The sequence below is a fragment of the Perca flavescens genome, chromosome 8 (assembly GCF_004354835.1).
Source record: "Perca flavescens isolate YP-PL-M2 chromosome 8, PFLA_1.0, whole genome shotgun sequence".
In the NCBI taxonomy this organism is placed as follows: Eukaryota; Metazoa; Chordata; class Actinopteri; order Perciformes; family Percidae; genus Perca; species Perca flavescens.
Genome location: NC_041338.1, coordinates 5,511,911 through 5,537,142, shown reverse-complemented (window position 1 = coordinate 5,537,142; position 25,232 = coordinate 5,511,911). Strand labels below are relative to the sequence as shown.

The window sequence follows — 25,232 nt, the reverse complement described above, 5'->3', positions numbered from 1 at the left end:
CACGCCTGGCTTTTAATGGGAATGGGAGATGATCTCGGATTGGTTTATTGCATGTTACGCCCAAAACACACCTATGAATTAATGAAGACACTAAGTACAACCCTTTTGAACCACGCGCCCGGCACACGGACCCATTTTTTCCGCCGTCAAACTAGCAAAGGTGGATTTGGACGCGCCCTAAACGCACCTTCACGCTGTGCGCTTAGATTGTTAAAATAGGGCCCCAAAACTCACTTCAAGCTCCTTGATATACCTCATGACAAACTGCAGAAAAAAAAATATCTGACCCCCTCTGAAAAAACACTGTATTTCTCCAAAACCACCTACAACAACTTGGCATTGTATGCTCGTAACTTTAATTCTCCAGTCGGCACTTTCAACATTTCTGTCATGTACAATATACGGGCCCCGACTTCAACCCTGATGCTTCCACACACGTTGATATAAGCAATCATAAACTCAGCAATAGTGGAAAAAAACAAAAAAACAAACAAATGGCTTTTGTATCAAGGGACAATAAAAGAGAATGTGTGTATTAACATGAATACACAGTTTATTGAAATACTTAGAATTAAAAAGATTTTAAATTCAGACATTGGGAAGGGAAACAAATGTTAGGATGAAGGAATGACTGATGTTCTTCCCCATTTCCTAAATGGGTGTACTGAAATCACAGAGGAATAACGGTAATTCTTTAAATTACAGCTCTCTGACAACAATAACAACGGTGCTAGTTGTTGCTGTTGTTAATGAGTCTCTGGCTGTGACCAAATCCAGATGAAAGACAGGCCGATTGGTTTCAAAAAGCACACACGTGAGTCAGCTATTCACGTCTTGTGCAATTACTGTCGGCGTTTACAGAAACCAGGAGCTGAATTTAGAGTCGTTACCGCGGCACACGCAAGAGAGAAGGGAGGCGGCCGACACGCAGCTCTCTCTCTCTCCTTTGGGACAGGTGCAGACAGGAGACTACAGTGATAGTGTGAGCAGATCAAATGAAATCATCCTGAAATGTCTTTGGCTGGAGCATTTGGCAATTCAACAAAAGAAATAAAATGCAGACACTGCTGAGGGATGAACTGCAATGCATCGAACACGTGTAGAGATGAAGAAAGAGGGAGAAGAGTGTACACACACACACACACACACACACACACACACACACACACACACACACACACACACACGCACACACACACAGACACACTCTCTCTCTCTTTCACACACACACGCACACACCTCCAAATGTCTTCACAATGCTATCACTGAGGATAGGGCACAATCAACCAATCAAGTAAAAAGGTGTGCATTAGTGCAAATGTAACAAGAGAACACAATGAAAATGGTCATGGTGTGAATGAGGGAATCAGGGCAGAGAGAAATAGAACGCGTCTCTGCCCCTCACAACATGCAGGGTCAAATAAAACAAGACGGATTGCCGGTTTGTGCTTATAATAAGTTTCCTCTCATTCAAAAAGCATCTGCCAAGTTCATGCAAATCCTTGTGTCATGCCTGCATGTCTCCATGTTTGTTTGTTTTTTGTGCTTAAAAAGGCTAAAAAATATAAACCAGCTTACATGTATTAGAAATACGTGTGAGAATAGTAGTTGAGTAGGAAGTGAAATGCGGTGTGTGTTTGAATGCTTGCTTGCGTGTGTGTGTGTGTGTGTGTGTGTGTGTGTGTGTGTGTGTGTGTGTGTGTGTGTGTGCGAGGAGACGGGACACGCCAACTCCCAGAGCTGTGAATAACAACAGCTGTGGGTTAATGGGGTGCTTGCTGCTGTGTGCTTGAGTGTGTGTGTGTGTGTGTGTGTGTGTGTGTGTGTGTGTGTGTGTGTGTGTGTGTCCGTGTGTTGTTTGTGGGCATCGATGAAAAAAGTGGGGAGGAATCGTGAGTAGGAAGCTGGACGAGGGAGACAACAACGCTGACCTCGTTTGGGTCGTTTTGCTTTGAGAGGCTTCACATCGGGGCTCACCCGGCCCGTCGTGGGTGTGTTTTTGGGCCACGTCTCTCCAAACTGAGCGCGTTTGGTTCTTCACTCGTACGACAAAATCTGGATTTGCACGTTTTTTTGTTTTTTTCCTGCAGCTTCCGATGAGTTTTGGGCTCCGATTGGCTCTTGATTGGGACGGGCGGGTTTGGTTCTTGCGGTTTTTAATGCGTCCGGCTTTCCATTGAGCCAGTCGGGCCTGGTTCTGAAGTCGCGGCAGGAAGACAGGCGGTACCGGTTGGGCTGGCAGTGTGGTCGATGCTTGATGCTTGATGTTTATTCAGTGGGTTCGAGCAAGAGTTTTGTTTTCAAGACTTTTGGCCACCACAGTTTTCCGTAAGAGATTTTTTTTTTTTTTGCACAATGATAATTAAATGCTGAATCATTTCACCACAAAATGTAAATGGAGGTTATTGTCATATACAGGCTGCCATGACACCTCACTGGTGGAACCATGGCATCCAAAATACAGTCTGGACAAACTTCTTCTGTGGTCCTGGGCAAATTCAGTCGTTGGATGGAAACAGGAGAGCTCGAGTTGAGCACAGATTTCTTCACCACGTCAGTTCGCAGCACCACTGCGATATTCCCGCGCAACCGAGACGTCGTTTTGATTGGTTTTGTTTCAAAGCATCGGTGGTCCAGCACTGCGAACGCGTCACTCGACCCTGAGCTAGTCTGGGTCGGGTTGACCGTGCCGACTGGGTGTGTCCGATCAGAAGAGCAAAGTCTTAGGACCACCCACCAGGAAAAAAAAGGGTGATTAATGCCAGGTCGGACTTGGTTATTCTGGTTGCGTTTCGGTTCGAGGAGTAGCATCTGCGCTGGGTATGAATGACTTTGTTGTTGACTTGGTAGGTCTGCTTGGTCACGAATCTGGCTCTGGGTTAGAGGTTCAGTCAGCAGAGGTGCTAGATTCAGGACAGGCCAGAATGAGATGCGGTTCTGGTGACTTGTTCAGTGGGAACTACTGCTGGATTCAGGTCGGGCTTGGCTAGCGGTCCGTGGAGCACCATAGAGGGTCACTGATGCTATGTGGTTATTCTGCATCACCTGAGGAACAAATGAACATATACAAAGATATGGAGTTACAATATTCTGAAATACTGTGTTCGAGGCTTTGTTTTAAAAAAAAATACAGTTTCTTGCAAACTGAGACCAAGCAGCCAAAACTCTCCGTTTTATATCCATCTTTTTTTCAGCCAAAGTCCCCTTATAAGATAGAGAATTATGAGTCAGATCGGTCTAAATATTAACGAATGCACAGAATGATTTACATATAAATGACTCCACATAAATAGTTTTCAGTGTAAACAAATATGGTTATCGCTGTATATAAATGTAAAAACAAATCCAAAAGGTTCACAAATGTACAGTACTTCTGATGCACTCACAAATGTTTCTTGTTTTAAATCTATTTAGTAGAAATGCACAAATATATGTATCAAAAAAAGGTATATGCATTTTTCATCAAAAACATATTTGGATGTTGTTACATCTACAGTATATCCAAACTCCTGAACCTGCGTTTTACAAACTGCTCGTCACGTGTGAACTTATATTTTTGAGACTCCTACCGTGGCTCGACTCACAAAAGCATTTTCATTCATCCGTAGCCAATCAAATGTCTAGATAGTCTAGTGTAGATTCAAGGGTATGATTCAATGTTATCATATAGGCGTAGCTTTACATACATAAAATATAAAATACACTGTGGATTCTGTGTTGACGCCATATATTTATTTTTCTATTCGTTTTACTATTTTAAATGTGTAACGTAGGAAAGCTTTTTTTTGCTGGGCAGGTGCGAAGGATATGATCAAAAGTAGCAGATCAGAATTTAATTTAATTAAATTCACCTGATGAAGGTCTAAGACCTTAACGTTGTATTTTTCAAAATAAATTATTGCTTGCGTAAAGGTCAGTGTGCGGGACTTTTTCTAAACTATTTTAAATGTGTAAAATCATAGTTAATTGTAGAGCTGCACGCAGCGCATTGCTTTGCTCAGCCCCGCTCTCTTTCTCTATGTTTATCCATAGAGAGGTTATCTGGTTATCCATAGCTAGCTAGCTAGCTAGCTAGCACCCTGCAGTACCTGTGTAATATCCTGTTGTAATACCACTGCTCAAAATGCCAATGTCATCTGCGAGAATTTCCATTTACTGACTGGTACAAGTTTTGACAAGCTGCCAATGAAAAAATAAAAGTAAACACTGCCATGACTGTAACTTTGGAGAGTGGTTACACATAGCTGTGCTAACTGTAGTTTCACACATATTGTACACACTGGAATGCTAGCTACAGCTACGGAGACACGTGTTCTGACCTCAAAGATCATCCTCTGCAGTCCAAAGCAGAAGGTAGAGCCGAAGGGGTTGGTGTTATTGGCTGACGAGGACCTGTCAAAACACAAACATCTGATAATGTCAGAGAGAACGTTCATTTGGATAATGGCCCCTAAACGTTTGCTCTAAAAATCCTGCAGCAAGATCCGTACACCAACAACAATATTGAAACGTGCCAATAAATGATCGCAGACGTATGCGGGACACATTTAAAAATGGGATCCATTTTGTCTGTGTGGATGCACGAGCACGTGTACGTACCTGTGGAGCACGACTGGTTTTTCCATCGGGTGACCGAGCATTTCCTGAATCTGATCCCACTGACAAGAGGAACATAAAGTAAGCAGACAACTGTTAGAAAAATTATGCTTAGAACGGTTTTGCTTCAGTTTCTTTCTTAAACCAATTTGCATCCAAACTGCTGTTTTAGTATTTCTGTCGTTTCATGTGTTAATCATGAAAGCTGAGTGACCTCGCGAAGAGCACAGGATGTATGAGGGCAGAACGTATAATGTGGAGGAGATGCTGGGCCTGACCAGAGATAAGAAGAAAGCTACTGATTGCATGAACCGCATAACTAACTTGACTCCCAACTCCTTGAAAAAGACACTGTTGTGAACAACCTTCAGTCATTTTCTATACTTACGCTGGAGTGCTGTAAACTGACTCTACTTGCTGCAAGTAAACACACTTTTAAAAAGAACTCCAGTGATTTGGTCCATTCTTTGATAAATAATTATCCTAACACCAACTCACGAGACCACTTCTGTGGCAGTAGATAAACAGGCTTGTTTATCCACTGCCTTGTATCACAAAGTTACCAGACCTGTACAAAGAGGTCGATTAGGGGAACAACAACAAGACTGTGGTTGTATTAGCTTCCTGCTGTTTCCAATGGCAACGGAATGTATTCAGATACACCACTGTGTGGTAAAGGAGAAACAGACTGGAGATCATCACGTCATTGTTGAAGATCAAATGCTGTATCCCGTTTTCACTAAAACCCTTATCTCCATGACCATTTTCTTTAAGCTCAATAGAGGCAAATTCTGGGATGTTTTTAGTGGAGAAAAGATTTGACTCTTGATGCTGTTTTAAACCCCCAACGTCTCCTTCCAGGCAGCGCTGCAACCGTTGACTTCAAGGCACCTGACCCTAAACTTAACCTCAACCACAACCATAACCATTGCCTAATCCTAGTGCCTTCCAGGCAGCGCTGCGACCGTTGACTTTAAGGCACCTGACCCTAAACTTAACCTCAACCACAACCATAACCATTGCCTAATCCTAGTGCCTTCCAGGCAGCGCTGCCGGCGGCACCTGAGCCGGTGGCACCTGAGCAATCTGCACCTGAGGAAGTGGAACGTTGTGGATATGGACAACCTCATTTATGACGCCTCATGAAGGAGATAATGGCGCACATTCTGACATTACAAGCCAGAAACTCGGTTTTCCCCATCTACACGACAACACACAAACAGTCTTCACCCTGGCCGCAGTTTTCCTAAAGCTCACTTTACAGTGACCTAAGTTTGTGAGTGAACAAAAGGATGAAACGCAGTGAAAAAGCTTGTTTAAAATAAATACCCATGTACGTGTGGACTAGGCCTTAAAGGTGAGCTATTATATAGCATTTTCAGTTTCATACTTATACGTATTTTGTGATTCTACTGGAACATCTTTACATGCTTTAATGTTCAAAAAACACTTCTTTTTTTTATACTGCCCATGGCTGCTACACCTGTATGTATTTATGTGACGCTCTGTTGGAGTGCCTGTCTCTTTAAGCCCTCCCTCCCGACTGCTCTGATTGGCCAGAGCATGGCCAATCAGATTCAGCTGGAATCTCCTTTGTGGTTTCACTCTGGAGTCTGAGACTGCCTGCAGTATATAGCAGGATTTTGTACCATAAAAAAATACCAATAAAGGCTTCTTTATTAACACCAATAAAGGCTTACTGTTCCAGCAGTAATGTGACCCAAAATTGGGGAGAAATGACCAACATTGGCCGCTAGGATTACAGCTATCTGGCGTTAGCACGCAGCTATCTGGCGTTAGCACGCAGCTAACGTTACTGTAGTTAGCAGTGGACACTAAAGGCTCTTTTACACTGGACGCAGCCCAGCTGACGTGTGCAAATGTGATGTCATGGGATCGCCGTGACTATTTATACCCGCGCTGGTGGTCGCGACACTAGTTGCAGTCTTCTCTTGAACAGCGGTGGCGCTAATGAGCCAAGGCTACAGACATTGCTCTTTCTACGGACTAGAAGAAGAAGAAAAAGGTAAACAACGGCAGAACTGGCAGGAGCATTGCCGTCAATGCTTCGATGTGATTCAATGACCTACTTCGTTGGATCGAGCCTTTCATTCACCATAAAAGAACTCATCTTAACCCAGTAAGTTTACATGAGAGACTTGCAGTCACTGTGAGAGTCCTGGCATCTGGTTGTCGGCAAACTCGTTCAGGCGCTTTGTCGCATGGCGCTGAAAAAAAAAAAAAAAAAAAAAAAAAAAAAAAAAAAAAAGGAGGCAGACTATTACGTCATTTTGCCGGCAGACTATTAGGTCATTTTGGCGTCACGGTGGCGTGCGCCACCTTGGATGGACGTCTAGTATAATTCACGTGTAATAGAATATAGCAGCAGATAAAGGCTTTTAAAGCAACACGTATGTAACTTTTAGCTGCAGCTGTAGTTCCAATGTAGGGATGGTCCCCCTACAGGTTGTCTGTCTCATTGGAACTACAAGTTGCGTCGGGTAGTGCAAGTTGTAGTTCCAATGAGACAACCTGTAGGGCTAAAAGTTACATTGTGTTGCTTTAAACCAAATACTACATAACTGGAAATGTTTCAGGAGTAATGGGACTTGGAATTGGGGAGAATTTAACAACATTGGCAGCCAAGATGACATCTTTTACTGCCGTTAGCCATATAGCTACATGGAACAATGTTAACACCGCAGTGCCTAAAAAATGAAGAAAAAAAAAATATATATACACACACACACTCCAGTAGTTTTTGCTTGGAGCAGACGACCAATCCCATGTCCCATACAAGGCCGTCGAAGTGTTACGTGATGCCGAGCCGAGAGTAGAAAAAACTGTTTAAACCGGAGCGTTCAGAACAGTTGGAAATCTGAACGTTTTAGCTCACGGGGATTTCTCTGAAATACGTTTACCTCATTATTTGAACAGAAAATACGGAAAACTGGATATGAAACAAAGGGTTTACTAGTGATACGGAGAGCAGGATTTAGAAGTAGTGATGCCAGAGGAAATCAACAGATGGCACAGAGTCGAAATTAGAAAGCTGAACTCACTGGTGAAGACAGATCATTACAGCCCTTACCATAGCGCCACCTTGTGAGTTTACAACAACAGCACCGACCTCTGGCAAAACGTTAACAGATCTATAGATTCCGTCTATAACCGACCTTGCTGTTGGTGGTTAAGATGCAGTCCTCCGTCTGAGAATCAGCTCCATCTAGAGTGCAGGAACACAAAGGCATTAGATGAGGTGGCGGAACACAAATCAACACCATACCATTCACGCTGAGACACGCAGGGTTCATTCTTTGAAGAGATTTGTGACCGAGAAGCGTCTCACCTTTCTTAATGACAAGTGGAATCTTGAAGTCACAGCGATGATATCTGTGACGAGAGAGAAAACAACGAATAGCATAGGCAATTAAACTAATGACAGAAATGCTACAGTGTAAGAGGTAACAATAGAGAAATAAGGGCTAACTGAGTAGCACAATATTGCCGCTGGATGTAGATAATTACATATCGATGATGCAGTATTTGGGCTGCAAATGGTCAGTACTATTTTCAGCACATGTACAGATTATTTGCCAGAATCCCATTAAATAGGAATTCAGTCAAATTACGATTCTCTGCATTCACAGCTCATTCTCCCATCACATATGCAGCCCACACTACTGCCAGGTCTGCGCCCAAAAGGACAGCAGGACAGCACGTGAGTTTTGATTATGTAACTCGAGCAAATATATTTTATATTGTTATACTTAAGTGAACCAGCCGATTTTTGCTAGCTAGCTGTTACCATGTGGGATGGAGCTTGATTGAGCATGTTAATTGAGGAGTTTTAATTAATCTATACCAATTCATTCTTTGTAAAACATTTCTATTATAAATGAGTTGTTCACTTTAAACCTTAACTCGGCGCACAGCCCACATTATTGTCTGGTCGAATTCCCAAAAATTAACATTTTATGTATTTGACAAATGAATGTATTCATTTGGCAAATGCACGGATTATGTCTGCTCGTGATATGGTAAAAGGTTTTTTTTCCTATCTGCATATGACATGGCAAATACAGCAGACAAGAGGAAATAACTCTGATATCACCATTTTATTCCCGTTATTTCCCATTCATTCTCGTTATTCCCATGGAAAGTTTCCACATTTGATATTCCCGGAAATTTGAAACACTACGCAGTTATGTCAAATATCATGGATTATGACGGAGAAGGACCGAAAGGTGGAGCAAAACTGGGTAAAGGAATCTGACAGATTCAAAAAGAAAGACACAGAAAACAAGATATTTACATATTGAAGTTGTAATGTCCGGGGTAGTTGGTATGGAGGACAAACTTTTTAACCAGGTGAGTTGTAGAGTCAAACAGGATATCCTGAAAGAAAAAAAAAAAAAAAAAAACAATCTTTAAGATTGCTTGTGTGCCATATATTTGGCAAGACCAGCTCAATACAGTCCTGTTTGCTGCAAACAGCGATGCTAGCAGATGCATGACTGCTGTACACACCCACACCCATTCATTATTAGCAGCCAGTGGTGCTAGCTGGCTACTGAGCAGATGCTCAAGCTTGTTGTTCAGAGGATCAGGCAAGGTATTTCAGTGCAATAGGACTAAAAAACAGACTTCACACTAAGCAGAAAAATAAATGGTTACACTTTACTTAAAGGTATCTACATAAGAGTGACATGACACTGTCATGAACGGGTCATAAACAATATAAACAAGTCATAAAAGTTTATGACATAATGCTTCTTTTAGTAAGCGTCATTCGGTTTTTTGTCATGACAAGTTATGGTTATGATTAGGGTTCATGTGTCATGACAGTGCCATGTGTTCATGACAGTGTCATGTCACTCTTATGTAGATACCTTCAAGTAAAGTTTTACTAAATAAATAAATAAATACTTCCATGAACCCTACTTTGGCTGAAGTACACGTACTGCTGTTACTAGTGGTGGAAGAACTATTCAGATCCTTTACTTAAGTAAAAGTACTAATGCCACACTGTAAAAATACTCTGTTACAAGTAAAAGTCCTGATTTTGAAAAAGTATGTATAAGTATCATTAGAACTCAATGCAAAAAAAGTACTCAATGCAAAATCCTGGAAAAACTGGAAAGGATCAAACCAGTTCTGTCAATCAACTAAGTGTTTTATCATCTAATCATTTCAGCTGGACTTGTATATTGTTGGGTAGTTTCATTTATTATAAAACATCGTATTTTATTAACTACATGCGTTTTGTGTGCAAAAAAAATCTTAATTTGTAAAGTAACTAGTAACTAAAGCTGTCAGATTAATGTAGTGAAGTAGAAAGTACAATATTTCTCTCTGAAATGTAGCGGAGAAGAAGCAGAAAGTAGCAGAAAAAGACTCAAGTAAGGTAAAGGTACCTCACATCTGTACCTTAAAGGGATATGCCACCGTTTGTTGAAATAGGGCTTATCATGGTCTCCCCTAGCTGTAGATTGGTGGGCCAATGCATTTTTTGTGCATGCATTGTTTTAGTCTGGTGCAACACCGGCAGCGCCGCCGCTAGTTAGCTTAGCGTAGTGAATGGAATCCTATGTTGCCGGTTAGCATGTTGTGAGTAAAAGTGAGCCAACAAAAGACAAAAAAACTACCTAATTACTTGCACTGAGACAAAAAATGCACTGGCCCACCTATCTACAGCCAGGGTAGACCGTGATAAGCCCTATTTCAACAAACGGTGGCGTATTCCTTTAAGTACAGTACCTGAATAAATGTACTTAGGTACATTACCCCACTGGCCGTTACATCCACACACTTCACTTCCAAGAACTCACCAGATCAGTATATACACGAACAAGTGTAACATCTGTAATTCTAAAGTACATCAGACCCGACTCCTTTTCTTCCCCTAACCCACACTTCCTAAGTTGGTCGGTAGCTTCAAAACAAAATATGACTAACTCTTACTTTAAAGTGAATTAAGTCTCTAAAAAGAAATAACTGTATGAATACAACTATACATAAAAAAACACTAAAGTATAGCAACTTGGGCACACAAACAAGCCTGGGCTGAGTCGACATACCACTCCGAGGGTGAAGTAGTTGAAGTAGTAGTCGTTACATTTGGAGGGAACCTGCTTGTGAGGAGATGGAGAGTGGATCTTCATCTGAAATAAACAACAACACATAATGATACAGAGGACAACTGTCCATATGCTGTACTGTATATCTTCACTATTAATGCTACAATTGAATTATTTTCATGTTGAGATACAGGAACTTTTTTTTTTTTAAGATTATTTTTTGGGGCTTTTCCACCGTTACTTTTTGACAGGACAGCTAGGTGAGAAAGGGGAGAGAGAGAGAGGGGGAAGACATGCAGGAAATCGTCACAGGTCGGATTCGAACCCTGGACCCCTGCGTTGAGGCATAAACCTTTCAGTGTATGTGTGCCTGCTCTACCCACTGGACCCACCTGGCCACATACAGAGGAACATTTGCATTAATTTGAAGTCCTGTTTTTCTGGCAATAACTGAATAATTACAACAAATATCCTGCTTTTTATCTGTTAAATGTTGAACTTCCTCAACCAGCCTGTTAATAACTTTGTCTGTCTGCTGCCGTTTGGTGCTGTGCAGGTAGTGTACGGTGGGTTTATCAGAGATTTTCTGCCTGTTGCAACTGGAAAAGTGTCTGAGGAAAGTGGTGCAACTGAAACATAATGTACATTAGTGATCATAAAACCAGAACAATGAGCTGAAAGACACTGAAACACTTTTGTGCAGAGTTGGGTGATAATGGTCTTTCGGTTTGTCGACCACTTTCAGATTACACCTTCACCATTACCTATACAACATTCAGAACATTAATGTAGCAGCGATGGATATTTTTGTTCTATTAGTTATTTTGGTGTGAGATTTGTTTTAAAAATCCCACACCACTAATGTGTTTTATTTAATTTTTGTCATTTAAGATAAAATACAATTTCAGTTGCATTTTTGATCAGAGGACACATCTTGTTGTTTTGCACAGTTCATATCAATAAAGGAATACTTTTCACACATTTGTCTGCAGCTCATTCTGTTAAATAAATCGTGTCGTGGACTTTAAATTATGAACTGTATCGGTTTGTGAGTCGAGTGTATCGTTACATGCCTAATAGCAACTGTGACGATATAAAGTGCAGCAATGGCGTCCAGAGGAGAGAATGACGTCACACCCTCTCTGTGTGTGTTGTGATCTGAGCTTCTCGGTTCTTTTTTTTTGGTAGCCGGGCCGGGCGCGTGTACATGGTAGTGCATGTAAGTCCCTCCCTTAGAAACTGTTGGCCCTCCTGTCAAGACACGACGCGAGTCCTCTCCACGATGTGAGTCCTCTCCACGATGCGAGTCCACTACACGATGTGAGTCCACTACCTGATGTGAGTCCACTACCTGATGTGAGTCCACTACCTGATGCGAGTCCACTACACGATGCGAGTCCACTACACGATGCGAGTCCACTACACGATGCGAGTCCACTACACGATGCGAGTCCACTACACGATGCGAGTCCACTACACGATGCGAGTCCACTAAACGATGCGAGTCCACTAAACGATGCGAGTCCACTACACGATGCGAGTCCACTACACGATGCGAGTCCACTACCTGATGTGAGTCCACTACTCGATGTGAGTCCACTACACGATGTGAGTCCACTACACGATGCGAGTCCACTACACGATGCGAGTCCACTACACGATGCGAGTCCACTACACGATGCGAGTCCACTACACGATGCGAGTCCACTACACGATGTGAGTCCACTAAACGATGTGAGTCCACTACGATGCGTGTGTGCAGGATGGCCGCCGTCTTTGACCGCTAGCTACGGCAACACCACTTGGACAAGGTGCGAAAACTAAATACTTTCACCCAGCAAATGCGTGTTTGTTCCTCGGGAGTGTTTTAATCCAAACCATGATCTTTTTTTACTAAACTTAACTTGTCGTTTCGGTGCCAAACCTCAACTGTTGTTGCCGAATGACGCAGACTTTTTCTGGCCTAAACTCAACTGCCACAGCCCATTTATCGGTGTTTTAAGCCACCACCGTCTAGGATTAGGCAATGATTATGGTTAAGGTTAGGGTTAGGTGCCTTGAAGTCAACGGGTGCAGCGCTGCCTTGAAGTCGATTAGGCAATGGTTGTGGTTAGGTTTGGGTTAAAACGCAACGCCCAGGATGGGCGCAGCGAGGGGCACGGGCACAAGGGGACCACTGGTGTGAATTAAACACTTAAAAACCTCCTTAAAAAAATGGGTTCGGTTATATAAAAGCTGTTTAAAAGAAGGCCAGATATTAAAGGCAGGTTAAGAGAACCACTGGACAGGACGGACAGCGGGAGATTAAAATAACTATTTTAAATAAAGTTAATTTAAATAACAGGTCACCTCCACACCTGCCCTGGTCTCTCTTCTGGAGACATTACAAAAAGGGGTTAGGGTTAGGTGCCTTGAAGTCAACGGTCGCATTGCTGCCTGGAAGGAGAGTTTGGGGGGTTGACAGTAAGGACAGTCAAAGTGTGGCCAGAGGGAGCTGACTCGGCACTTCAGCAGCGTTTTGGAAACGCTGACTGTCCGCAACTCAGGCCACCCATGACTCCCACACGGACAGTGATTCATATGCCTCCTCCGTTATGGACTGTATCAACTCAAACAGTGTCACCACCCTCAAACCGATTACCACTTTCCCTAAACACTGAAAGGAACAGAGTTTTCCTACCTTGTCCTCAGACTTGTAGAAGACTTTATGTGGCGAGCCCAGAGCACCCAGTACATCCTGACAAGAATCTCCAAAGTAGATGCTCCTTTCTAGGGACCTCACTTTACCGTCAGCCATCCCCCCCGGACCGCAGCCTGCACTCACACATTACAGCAGAACAGAAAAAGGAAATAATTCAATCTCCAGATGAATGTCAAACAGCATATCAGTGACAAGGATTGTCTCCCTGCGCGTGGACTGTTGGACAAAAGCATTATTATTGTTTACCATACAGCCAGATATACTGTACATGGTTCAGCCACGCACCTGCAGCTAAAATCTGTGTTTGTCTATGTTACGGTTACACCAAATGGTTAAATAGTTGAGGATTATTCTGCAGTGGAGACGGACACATTTAGTGCGGTCTTTATGGCTGACATTTTAACAAAAATGTCGACATTGTGTTCGCTTCCAATTTAAAAACAGTTGATTTTCGGTTTCGCTCCAACTTTGCAGCAATGTGACAGACTGCAGTAGAAATGTCAAGGGAAGTCTGGAGGCCAGAGGAAGAAAACGGAATCATCATGTGAATCAAAATGTAGATATGAGGATTTGTGAGGAAAAACACTTTGGACACACGTCGATGATTATAAAATCACAAATCTTAACTGCAGTCCTCGAGACATTTACACAGAGACATATGTTACCTGCAGTGAGAAGGCGGAGTTTGAGCCCCAGAGGCCCTGCCAGATCTCTCAGGACATCCACACACTCTGCAAAGATGTTACCAAGGAAACAAGCCAACGGCATCGCCGGAGCTCTGAGGACAGAGAGAACAGTGTGTTTGTGTATTCGTATGTTTTTGTTGTTTGATGTCTGTCACACAAACAGCCATTAATCAATGACTATCTGCTTCTTCCACAAAATATTTGTTTGCGAGCCTAGTTTGCTCCCACGCTGACAAAACGGATTGGTCAACGGATTTCAGTTTGTTTTTGGTTAGTTTGGAAACCTTTGCTGTATTTTCACTCCGAGTGGTTTGATGCAGATTGAGATGGAGGTTAAAGCTTTAGTGCGTAACTTTTTCATATTAATAAACGTCCGTTACATTCTAGCCATTGCCAAATGAGTTGCTAGAAAGCTAATGAAGACTATCAGCTCCGCACAACTCTCTGTATTTCTCAGTATGGCTGTGTTTACAAAACGGTGTTGTCCGGCGACTTTCGCGCGTAGAAAATCGAGCGAAGCTAATTACCATTATCATTTTATGGAAAGTACCCCATGCCAATCTCTAGGTATGGTGAAGGGCATGTTTTGATGGGGGGCTATTTTAATTCCAAAGGCCAAGGGAACTTTATCAGGATGCATAGTATCCTGGATCCATGAAATAACTGGCCTTTAAAAATAAAAATTTGCCTGCCTCTATGGGAATTTGACATAGGGGTGTCTATACTTATGCCCCCTGTATTTTAAGGAAGAACATTTATTTATTTACGATACATTATTCATTCACAAAGAAAATTGGTGCCCTCAAAGTTGGATTTTTCCAATTTATTTTCAATTAAGATCAATTTCCAAAAGATGATTTTTTTTAATCCTCTTTTTATTCAACTTTAGCGAAGGTTCCTATATTCATGAGCAGCATTGTATGCTGTCTAGTTTGTTGATCTGCATGTGTGTAGTTTACCTTGTTTCTTGCAGGTTGTTGCCAGTGTAGATGTGCATCCTCTTGACCATGGCCCCGTGTGGAATCTGCAGGGAGGCCAAACCCATGGCAAAGTTAGGCTGCCAAGGCAAAACAACTGGGAGTAGTACAGGACTGTTATATACTGGGTTTGTGTGTGCACAATAACAACAAGTTACCAAGTAGAGAAAGATGTGATCATGTATGATGAAGCATTGTGCAGTTAAACACCTCATAACACACTGACTGACCCTAATACCCACATTCCAGAGGTAAAAAAACAATGATTCCACTGATACAGTCTAATCCAGTTTGGACCTCTGTTAGGTAACAACTTTTAATCTGAGAGCGGTCCAATATTAGGGGCGGGAATCACCAAGAGCCCCACGATGTACGATGTTATCACAATTCTTATTTCAGAATACAATATTATCACAATTCTTATTCCACTTGACATTATTATTGCAATCTTAAACATATTGCAATATTCTGCGATATATTGCAATTTTAGCTTTTTTCCAACTTTAAATTATATCTCCGAAAGGGTCGAGCACACTGACAGAGAAGAAAAAATTAAACCTCAACTGCTCCATCTAATGGACAAGATAGATAATTTGGGGTGCCCTGGTCGAGCGTGCGCCCCATGTACTAAGGCTCAGTAATTTACCGCAGCGGCACGGGATTCGATTCCGACCCGCCACAAATCATAACACAGACAAATCAGTGCCTATTTGTCTGTGCATTCTGTGACGTTTGGACTTCTGTTTTTCTGTTAAGCGTGCTGTCATAACGTACAATGTTGAGACAAAGAATTTCCCCCGGGGTACAATAAAGTCTAAAAGTCTCTGTCTCCCCTTTCCTGTCATCAGCTGTCCTATCGAATAAAGGCCAAAAAAGCCCCAAAAATCTGATTGATTTTTAATCAATACTTGGCATTGTGTGTATCAATACTGTATTGCCACAGAAAATACTGCGATACTATGCTGTATCGACTTTTTCCCCCACCCCTATCCAGTATCCAATCAAAATGAAGGGTGACTCAGCAGAGGTTACTTCATTTCTCTGCTGATTCTTTGTGCATTTCCAATTTGCATTCATCACCACCAAGCACCAGAGATGCAAAATGGCTGCTGATGAGTCACACATGATATTGAATTAAACGCTTGCAGGTACAGTAACCCCCATTCAAAAGATTAAACTAATTAAATGAACAAGTTCAGATGTCCGTGGGAATTTCCTCTTTATCATTATGTGTTATTGTGCAGATTAATAGGAAAGAAACATCACAACAAATGTGGGAAAGACGAAGGGGTCGGAATATGTTCAGACCTCAAAGTGCTCATATTATGCTTTTTGGCTTTTCCCCTTTCCTTTATTGTGTTATATATCTTTTTTTGTGCACGTTAAAAGTTTACAAAGTGAAAAAGCCCAAAGTCCCCCCCAAAGAGACTTACCATCTCCAGAAAACACTGTTTACAAACTGCTCCAAACAGCTCTATTGTAGTCCAGCCTTTACTTCAGAGACAAACGTGCTTCACTTTGTAACACACGTTATAATGCTCGCCTAGCTGCTAGCGTGCCACGCCCTCATACTCTGCTTCTGACTGGCTAGTAGTCCTTACCTAGGTACTGCGCATGTCCGACTTCCAACAAAGATGGAATAGAAGTGTGATGCCTCACTCTGTAGCTAAAAACGAGAGCTCAACACACAGGGTGAAAAGAGGAGCTGCAGCAATGTGCAGTATGACAAAAATATGGTGAATTAAAATTAAACCATGTAAACCTTTTCTGATATAACCTCTAAATACAATTTAATTCAATTATGAACCTGAAAAGCATAACATGAGCACTTTAATGCAATATAAACCTTCTTACACGCTCATAACAAAACAGGAAACAAACTACAGCTGAGTGTTGAGCTTTAGACAAAGAAATGCAAATATTCATAACTCAAACTAGAAGCTGAAACTACCACGTTTGCACCGGCACACAACTACAGATGACACGCAAGCGCAAGCTGTTCATAAAACCAAACGCAACCATTGAACCATCTCAGCATGCAGCTCAGGGCGGATTGGAAGGTTTAGGAAATAATCAATGCAGTTACTATGATATCACAGATATGTTGGAGCGGCAGAATGGCTCATCCAAAAAAGATGTGATAAAAAAGCCTTGTCAATGGATTATGAAGTCAGCTGAGGAAGCAGTAAAAACATCAATATGTGATGTGTGCTTTCACAGTGGCAAGCTGCAGCATGGAGCAGACGGCGGAGCAGCTGGGTCATGGCATGCATCTCTCAAGACATCCACAGCTGTGCAGTGCAGACAGTACAACATCTGACTAACTGTACAAACCTCAATCCAAAAACAAATCCACAAAGGCAAAAACCTTAAAAGGTCCAATGACCTGGTGCTCTTTGGATGCTTTTATATAGACCATAGTGGTCCCTTAATACTGTATCTGAAGTCTCTTTCTTTATATAGGCCTTAGTGGTCCCCTAATACTGTATCTGAAGTCTCTTTTATATAGACCTTAGTGGTCCCCTAATACTGTATCTGAAGTCTCTTTCTTTATATAGGCCTTAGTGGTCCTCTAATACTGTATCTGAAGTCTCTTTTATATAGACCTTAGTGGTCCCCTAATACTGTATCTGAAGTCTCTTTCCCAAAATTCAGCCTTGGTGCAGAATTACAGCTACTAGAGCCAGTCCCACAAGGAGCTTTCCTTAGTATGTGTCATTTCTGTGTCTATAGCTATTGAAGAGGAGAAGGGGGGGAGCAAGGTGGAGGATGGGGGTGCGGCTTTGACCAACTGCCACTTTGCTTGTTTGAAAGCCATGATGTCTCTCTCTCATGGGTGGGCCAAATTTTCTAGGCGGGTAAAGCAGAGAAAGGTGAGGTAACCTTCTTCCTTATGACCTCATAAGGAGCAGATTCCAGATCGGCCCATCTGAGCTTTCATTTTCTCAAAGGCAGAGCAGGATACCCAGGGCTCGGTTTACACCTATCGCCATTTCTAGCCACTGGGGGACCATAGGCAGGCTGGGGGAACGCATATTAATGTTAAAAAACCTCATAAAGTGACATTTTCATGCCATGGGACCTTTAACACTTTATGTACGGTACGTAAAAAAACAAAAACGTACAGTTTGCAGATTGAGATGTCATATTAGGGCTGCTCGATTGTGGAAAATACCATAATCATAATTACTTTGGTCAATATTGAAACCACGATTATTTAACAAGATCACTCGTTGACTTTTGTAAAGATGTTGCAATTATTGAATAACGCGTCCCCCTATCAGTCGGCTCCTGTTTCTCAAAAAAGTGCCTCGAAACACACTGAAGCAACTCCGACTTGAGCGTACGTTCTGCGCGTATGCGAGACACAATACGTCTCCATAACAGCAGGTGGCGCTAATCTGTATTGTTGCCCAAAATATTATGTTGTATATTATGTTAATTATTATGGAAATAACGGAACATCTCTCTAGACCTAATAAACACAGAGCACGCTGTTGTCAGTCAATGTTTTTACAGAGTGTTGATAGCAGCCAAGAGGGATTGTTGTTGTCATTACTCGCTCAACGGAAGAAAAATACAATGGCTAGTAATAAGAACATACTGGCGTTGTCAGCTCTCGGGTTTTCTTGTGCACTGATTCGCTAGTCAAGGGCTAGCACTCCACCAATCAGATTGGTCATTGAGTCCGACTGCCCACCGGCAGAAGACTCAACAAGTCGAATCGGCCAAAATGGACGCCGACGGCACGGAACACACCGAACAGACTCGAGTCACCGACTTCGCCAGACTGACCGACGGCCGATAATCGGGTTGGTGCGTCAGGGCCTTAAATACTTTCACCGTTGAACTTTGTTATTCTCTCATTCAGAACTAAATAAGACTAAATAAGAGTTTACTTGCTAAACTTAATGTGCAAAATAATAATTCTTCTTGATTACTCCGTTTTTGTGATCGTTAGGAGCCAAAATCGTAATCGTGATTGAAAATGTAGTTAATTGTGCAGCCCTATGTCATATTGTCTTGAAAATCTGTAAGCTGCTGGGTGTCTGCGTCTGTTCTGGAGAATTAAATTATAAACTCATGTTGCCTGAGCCATCCCAAGTCCCTAAACTCCCTACTGCAGTCCGGACTTGACTGCTTACATAACACTGCAATAAGTCTTTGACATCTCAACAGTATAACACTGGAAGTCGTCCTTGGTGCGTTTTGTGATCTGTCATAGTTCCTTTCTACGTTTCAGAAAATCTGCCACAAAAGATGCATCTCTCAGGGATTCAGGGATGTGCTCAAGGCAACGTGACGTCAGACTTTTCCATATGAAGGCTAATCACTTCAATCACGTGGCTGCTGCCGCGATTCCCCCGGGATGTAAGGAAACAGCCCCTTGTTTAACTGGCGGGAAAGCAAACTGATTCTCACCTCGTATTTTGGAGCTTCATTCCATGAGTCCAGTTGGAAGGAGAAGGACAGGCCGCGAAAGTTGAGATGGAACAACTGCTCGGCAGCATTGTAAACTGGACGGAGAGGAACGAGGAAGAAAAGGTGTCACAAAAGAGATAAATGAGACGACGCACTCAATGGGTTTATGCTTTGTAAAGTACCTCCAGGGTGCGTAGCTCCGAATGACTGGTCTATTTGCTCTATTGTGGGGGCAATGGCCTGAGAGTTGAAATGGACTCCACTGAAACACATTACACACACAAACAGCCAGTGTTAGTACAGCTATTAACATTCATACAGGATGTACTGCATTAGCTGAGGAGCTAATGCCAGGGAAGCGAAATAGACTCCACTGGAGGACAATCATACACACAAGAGTTTAAAAAACACATTAACGCAGGCAGACTCCATTACTGTTTCTCTAAGTAGCAGTATAACTGTGAGGAGCTAGGACTTGTAGTTGAAAACGGTCTCTGTGGCAATATGAAATGGACAGTGTATACATACAATAACCACCATATAGATCTGTGCCTGCAGATAATGGCCATATAACAATAACAGCTGAGAGTCTGAGACAGGGCTGCTCGATCATGGGAAAAAAATTATAATCACGATTATTTTGGTTAATATTGAAATCACAATTATTTAACACGATTACTCATTGACTTTTGAACAGATGTTGCAATTATTAAACTTAACAGTGAGAAAGTTAAAAGGTGCCCTGCCACACAAAACCGTTTTTACTTGCATTTTTTGAAATATGTTAGGTCCATATGTGTTTGTGTTATGAACTGCTACCTCCTCTGTCAGCTCTATAGCCACTGAAAAGAAATAAGCAGAGAAATCAGGCCAATTACAAAAGCTGGTCAGTCTGACATCATACTGCCTGAGCTCATTACTATTCATGAGCTCGCCCAGTTGCGTTGGGTAAAGGATGCTGACAGCCAGGCTCTCATTGGCTAGCTGTTAGCCAATCAGAGTCAAGCAGCTTAGCTCGTTGAATATTAATGAGAACTGGCACAAATCGAGGTGAGTCTTCCTGCAGGCTTTCTAGAATGGCTTGAAACAAGGTAACCAAGGCATTTTTTCCACAAAACAATGTTACAGAGTCCATGGTAGAACTTCAGACATTACCACAAAGTAATGAAATATGTGTGGCAGGGCACCTTTAACAAAAATGCAACAAAAAAAAAATGCAAAATCATGATCGTGATCAATAGGAGCCAAAATCGTAATCGCGATTAAGATTTCAATTCATTGTACAGCCCTAGTCTGAGATGGTTTTATCCTTGCTGCATCAATACTAACACGTTAATAATAACATGTTTCTAAGACGACTTCATTTTGGCAATATTACAGTACATCTACTCACCAGTATTTCAACTTGACTTTGCTCAGGTCATACACTTCAATCACCTGTCACTCAGAAAGATGAAATAAGTTAGGAGACAATGGGTACAAAACAAATAGTTAAATGTCCTATAACAAATTCATGTCTGGAGTCTATTATATTTGCCAGCTATCTAGAAATGTTGCTGCTGCTGCTAACAACTGGAGAAATATTACTCACAGCCCTCTCCTGTATATCTGAAGTGCAACTCCAAGTTCAATTCAATCATTGTTAAAATTCCTGTCTAATATTAACTGATAAATAAATGTCGTATTTAGACCCCCTAGCTTATTGAGAGGCAGTCTCTTTAAGTCTCCTTAAATCAACCATTGTCACCTTGAGTCTCTGACTTGTGGCATCAAACAGCAGTTTAATCCCATCCTGAGTCAAGTTCAGTATGAGGTCATGGCTGAGTGGCGTCTGGACGGGAGATAAACAAACTCATTTATTAAAAAAGGGTGCACCAGGAACAGATATGCAGATAGGCAAACAATCAAAAGAAGCGGTTGTTCAACTTAATTTAAGGGAAACAAAGGCACACAACAAGATGTGAAACGGGACACAAAATGGCCTGTTCCACGTAGATGAACGTGTGTTTTTATTCTTGGTGTCATTCGTGTTAACATGAACTTCTTCCAGTTGCTCTTGAACAAATCATGAATCTAAGATTCATGGTGTTGTAAAAACAACCTCTCTGACTGACTTTAGTTATAGCTATTGAACCTGGGGAAATGACATATATTTAAATGTGGCCTGATCTTGGATTTTTGAGGCTGACGTTTAAAAATAAAAAATCTAATTTAGGTATATCGGCCTGTGTCAATTGTTTACATGGACACATAACAAAACATTTTTCTTTTTTTAGATCCTTTGAGGTTTTTAAAGAATTGTGACCAAGATAATAGCAGGACACTGCTAGGAAATAAACCTTTCAGTGTTCTCTGGTGGACATAATATGCAGTGGCAACACTATTTCTGAATGACCTCAAACATACTGTATGTTTGGCAGATACTTGACCAAATACAGAAATTTGACAAAAAAATCCAAATATGTAGGGTTGTAAAAAGACTAGAAACAAACAAAAGTGTGTGTGTGTGTGTGTGTGTGTGTGTGTGTATGCGTGTGTGTTTGCGTGTGTAAGAAAGAGACCACATAATAAAGACAGACATTTGGCCATCTTACCTGTTCACTGTATAGCACCTGGACATTTTTAATAATGCGGCAGTGTTTCTGCAGAATAGAGATGGCCTGGGCCAATGGCATCCCTGTTAACAAAGATATGCAAACACACACACACAAATGAAGAGAAGCGGCAGTATTTCTTATGGAGCCTTAGCCATCAACATTTAACAATAACATGCAAGCAAAAATCATTTTCAATGTGGCTTTAAACAGTTATGAACAGCTTTTAGTCTATTTATTTTCTGTCTGTGTCTGTGTTCTTCTTATGACTCGAAAAAGTTGTTATAAAACTCACCTAAGGCGAATTCCCATTGCTCATTTCCTAGTGATCTCTCAGGCACCACCTCCAGATCCAGCATTGGCAAGTAGTGTGTGTGGGGGGGTGGGTCAGCTCACCTCACCTCAACACACAAGGGGGACCCTCTGAGGGACCCTTTCTCTTTGCCTGTCTTTCCCTGATCACAGCACAGTCTCACAATAGTTTCAGATGGCTACTTTAATTCATAACTCTTATCTGTTTGTTTTTCTGAGTGTGAGCATCAAACAGCTACTCAATCTATGGGTTACAGGAAAAGGTCGCCGCTTTCTCACGTCATATGTGAATAGTCAAAATGACATCCACAGAGCCACCTGTGGCTTAACACCTAATGCTTACAGAGATACATACGTTTAAAATAACAGTTTAACAAGTTCCCCAGCAAAGATGGACAGCTTGCACACAAATTACGCAACCTAAAACGTACAAGGCCAGCTGTCAGTTAACCTATTACTTGTTTGTGTGGTTTCAAATCGATACGGATAAGAAGAAGAAAAAAAGAAAACTGAGTTCACTTGGCTAGAAGTCAGGAATAAACAAACAGATAAGTCAGACGCGTTTAACAGACACACACATCTCCAGCAGGCTCCGATTTAACATGGACTTGTTCGGTTGCAGTGCGGTCCTGTGTCTCCAACACACCAACAAAGCACCTGATCCAGTGGCAAGCACTTAAAAACTAGAGGCACGACTATTCTCACGGTTAGCTATCGTTATCTGACACTGCTGGGCGGTTACGAAAGCATCAAAGCTTGACAACAAGACCGTTTTTTTTTGCGCTATGGGCTAACGTTAGCTGACGAGCTAGCTGACCCTCCGCGTACTGGTAATAAAGTACAAATATAAATAACGTATGTGCAGAAAGAAAAAAACTAAATTCAAGACAAATAAAATTAATATCGCGGTTCAGACTAGCGCGAGATAAACAAAAGGCAGCACGCCAAGCCGTCGGCAGTTTTTTTTTTTTGCGGTCTTTCTTTCACCAAAGGTTCGAGCTTTGGAGCTAGCTCTTCTGCCTAGTGCGCAAATTCAAATTCCTCACTGTGAGACGCTTGTCTTGTAACTCATAAGCTCGTCAGTCGGTAAATGCCCACCGTGTCCCTCGGTCGGGTTTAATGTGTCTTCAATGTCAGCAGCAGATAAGAGCAACACAGTGTCCAAACAACAGCAACTTCGGGCATCAACAACAGCCAGCAGGATCAGCTGATGAATTCAACTTCCTGTGTTCGACGCACGTTCGGTTTGACGTGATGACGTGTTGGTCAGCTGACATCGAACAGATTTGATACAAAAAAAAATCTTTACACTAACAACAGTTATTTATTAGTTAATTATCTTGGCAAACTATTTTATGAATAAATGTCGTTTCTTGAAAACTATTCCTATATTTTCTGCATTTCTAGAAGAAATAATGCTTTATAAGAAAGAATTTATTTCTGGTTTTATAATTTATTTTATTTGTTATTGATATCACTTGCTCAGTTGTCTCTGTTTGTTTATTGTATTCTCTTGAATATGGCTTTTTGATTGTGAAATTGTGAATATTTGAATAAAAAAAAACTCTTTTCACTTTATTATTGTAAATCATTTCTATTCAATTTTATTCTGTATTTACAGTGCTCCTCTGTTATGTATATATATATGCTAGGTTAGGCTATATATATCGAATAGATATTTCAATTGTTATCCTTTTCTGATACACTGTTTTCTATATCAAATTTGAATAAAGTTTAGGTGGGAAAACCAACAAAAAGCAACATCAAATCACAAAAAAATAATAAAGATACTTTGACAAATAGCCTATAGCTTATTTGAGGTCATGGCTAGTTGTTGTTGTTGTTTTCAAATAGGGTCTAAATATATGTTAGTGTTCTGTGTGAAATTAATTGTGTTTGTCAGTAAGACCACAGTCACATTAAAGGAGATTAGGACATTAAAATTACAGCAGCAGCTTTTTCTAAATTGTGTATTTCTGAATTTGCAAATTCGGAGACTGTCCCTATAAAGCTAAGCAACTTTTGACCACAAGTGAGCTCTCTCCTTCTCAAACTTTATTCTTTTCTTCTCACCTGTTCAGAGCCTACCCATTCTCACTCAGAAGGGCCATTTTCTGATGCTTAACCTTTTCTTGCTCTCCTTTTCCCACCTCTCATTTATGAGATAGCATATGTTCCTATAATTATTCCAGAAAGTTTCATAAGATGTGTAAATGTACGGGCTCAGAAAAATAGGCATATATTCAGATTCAGTCCATACAGGCCTATCATAAAAGGTAGACATTTTGTACAAAAAGCACAGGTGTAAGTAATCCAATTGCTAGCGACTAAATTCCATCTATCTGTCTCAGATTCAGCATCCTGGTGCTGTGCACGCTGGCTCACTGGCTCATTATCATGACTTACTTGCAGCCAATGTTATTAGTAACTTTGCTTTTCCTCCTGTGACAAGTCAAAATGTCAGCTGTGAAAAAGGCCTGCATACTCACACAGGCAGCGGTGGAAGGACTCAGATCTTTTGCTTCAGTAAAAGTAGTCCACAGAGCACAGTGTAGAAATACTCTGTTACAAGTTAAAGTCCTGCAATCATTTTCTTTTTCTTAAAGGTCCCATGGCATGAACATTTTTACTTCACTTTATGAGTTTTTTTAACATTAATATGAGTTCCTCAATCCTGCCTATGGTCCCCCAGTGGCTAACCGAGCCCTAGGTATCCTGCTCTGCCTTTGAGAAAATGAAAGCTCCGATGGGCCAATCTGGAATCTTCTCCTTATGAGGTCATAAGGAGCAAGGTTACCTCCCCTTTCTCTGCTTTGCCCACCCAGAGAATTTGGCCCACCCATGAGAGAGAGAGACATCATGGC

At 41.5% G+C, this 25,232-nt stretch overlaps 1 protein-coding gene across 2 annotated transcripts; it reads right to left on the bottom strand.

The window, feature by feature from the left end:
* Positions 1 to 531: 531 nt before the first annotated feature.
* On the bottom strand, positions 532 to 23,611 carry phaf1 (phagosome assembly factor 1). Of its 2 annotated transcripts, XM_028586119.1 has the most exons (17): positions 23,467 to 23,611; positions 22,352 to 22,511; positions 22,057 to 22,139; positions 21,210 to 21,293; positions 20,856 to 20,899; positions 19,645 to 19,724; positions 19,463 to 19,557; positions 15,023 to 15,120; positions 14,043 to 14,155; positions 13,357 to 13,490; positions 10,677 to 10,760; positions 8,912 to 8,994; positions 7,946 to 7,989; positions 7,773 to 7,822; positions 4,600 to 4,658; positions 4,320 to 4,392; positions 532 to 3,045 (listed from the first exon to the last, which is right to left on the bottom strand). In XM_028586119.1, the coding sequence occupies exons 2-17, from the start codon at positions 22,413 to 22,415 to the stop codon at positions 2,950 to 2,952; spliced, it is 1,284 nt and encodes a 427-aa protein (XP_028441920.1). In that variant the 5' UTR covers positions 22,416 to 22,511; positions 23,467 to 23,611; the 3' UTR covers positions 532 to 2,949. The 2 variants fall into 2 exon arrangements, with proteins under 2 accessions (XP_028441920.1, XP_028441921.1); XM_028586120.1 differs by having other exon boundaries at positions 15,023 to 15,087; positions 22,352 to 23,611.
* Between the last annotated feature and the right edge of the window lie 1,621 nt (positions 23,612 to 25,232).

Bases quoted from the DNA above. Each gene is read 5' to 3' on its own strand.
- phaf1 (XM_028586119.1), bottom strand. From the start codon at position 22,415: ATGCTGGATCTGGAGGTGGTGCCTGAGAGATCACTAGGAAATGAGCAA. The intron at 15,121-19,462 runs GTGAGAATCAGT...TTGCCTTGGCAG, and splicing joins ATGAAGCTCCAAAATACGAG to CCTAACTTTGCCATGGGTTT. The intron at 4,393-4,599 runs GTACGTACACGT...GTGTTTTGACAG, and splicing joins AAACCAGTCGTGCTCCACAG to GTCCTCGTCAGCCAATAACA.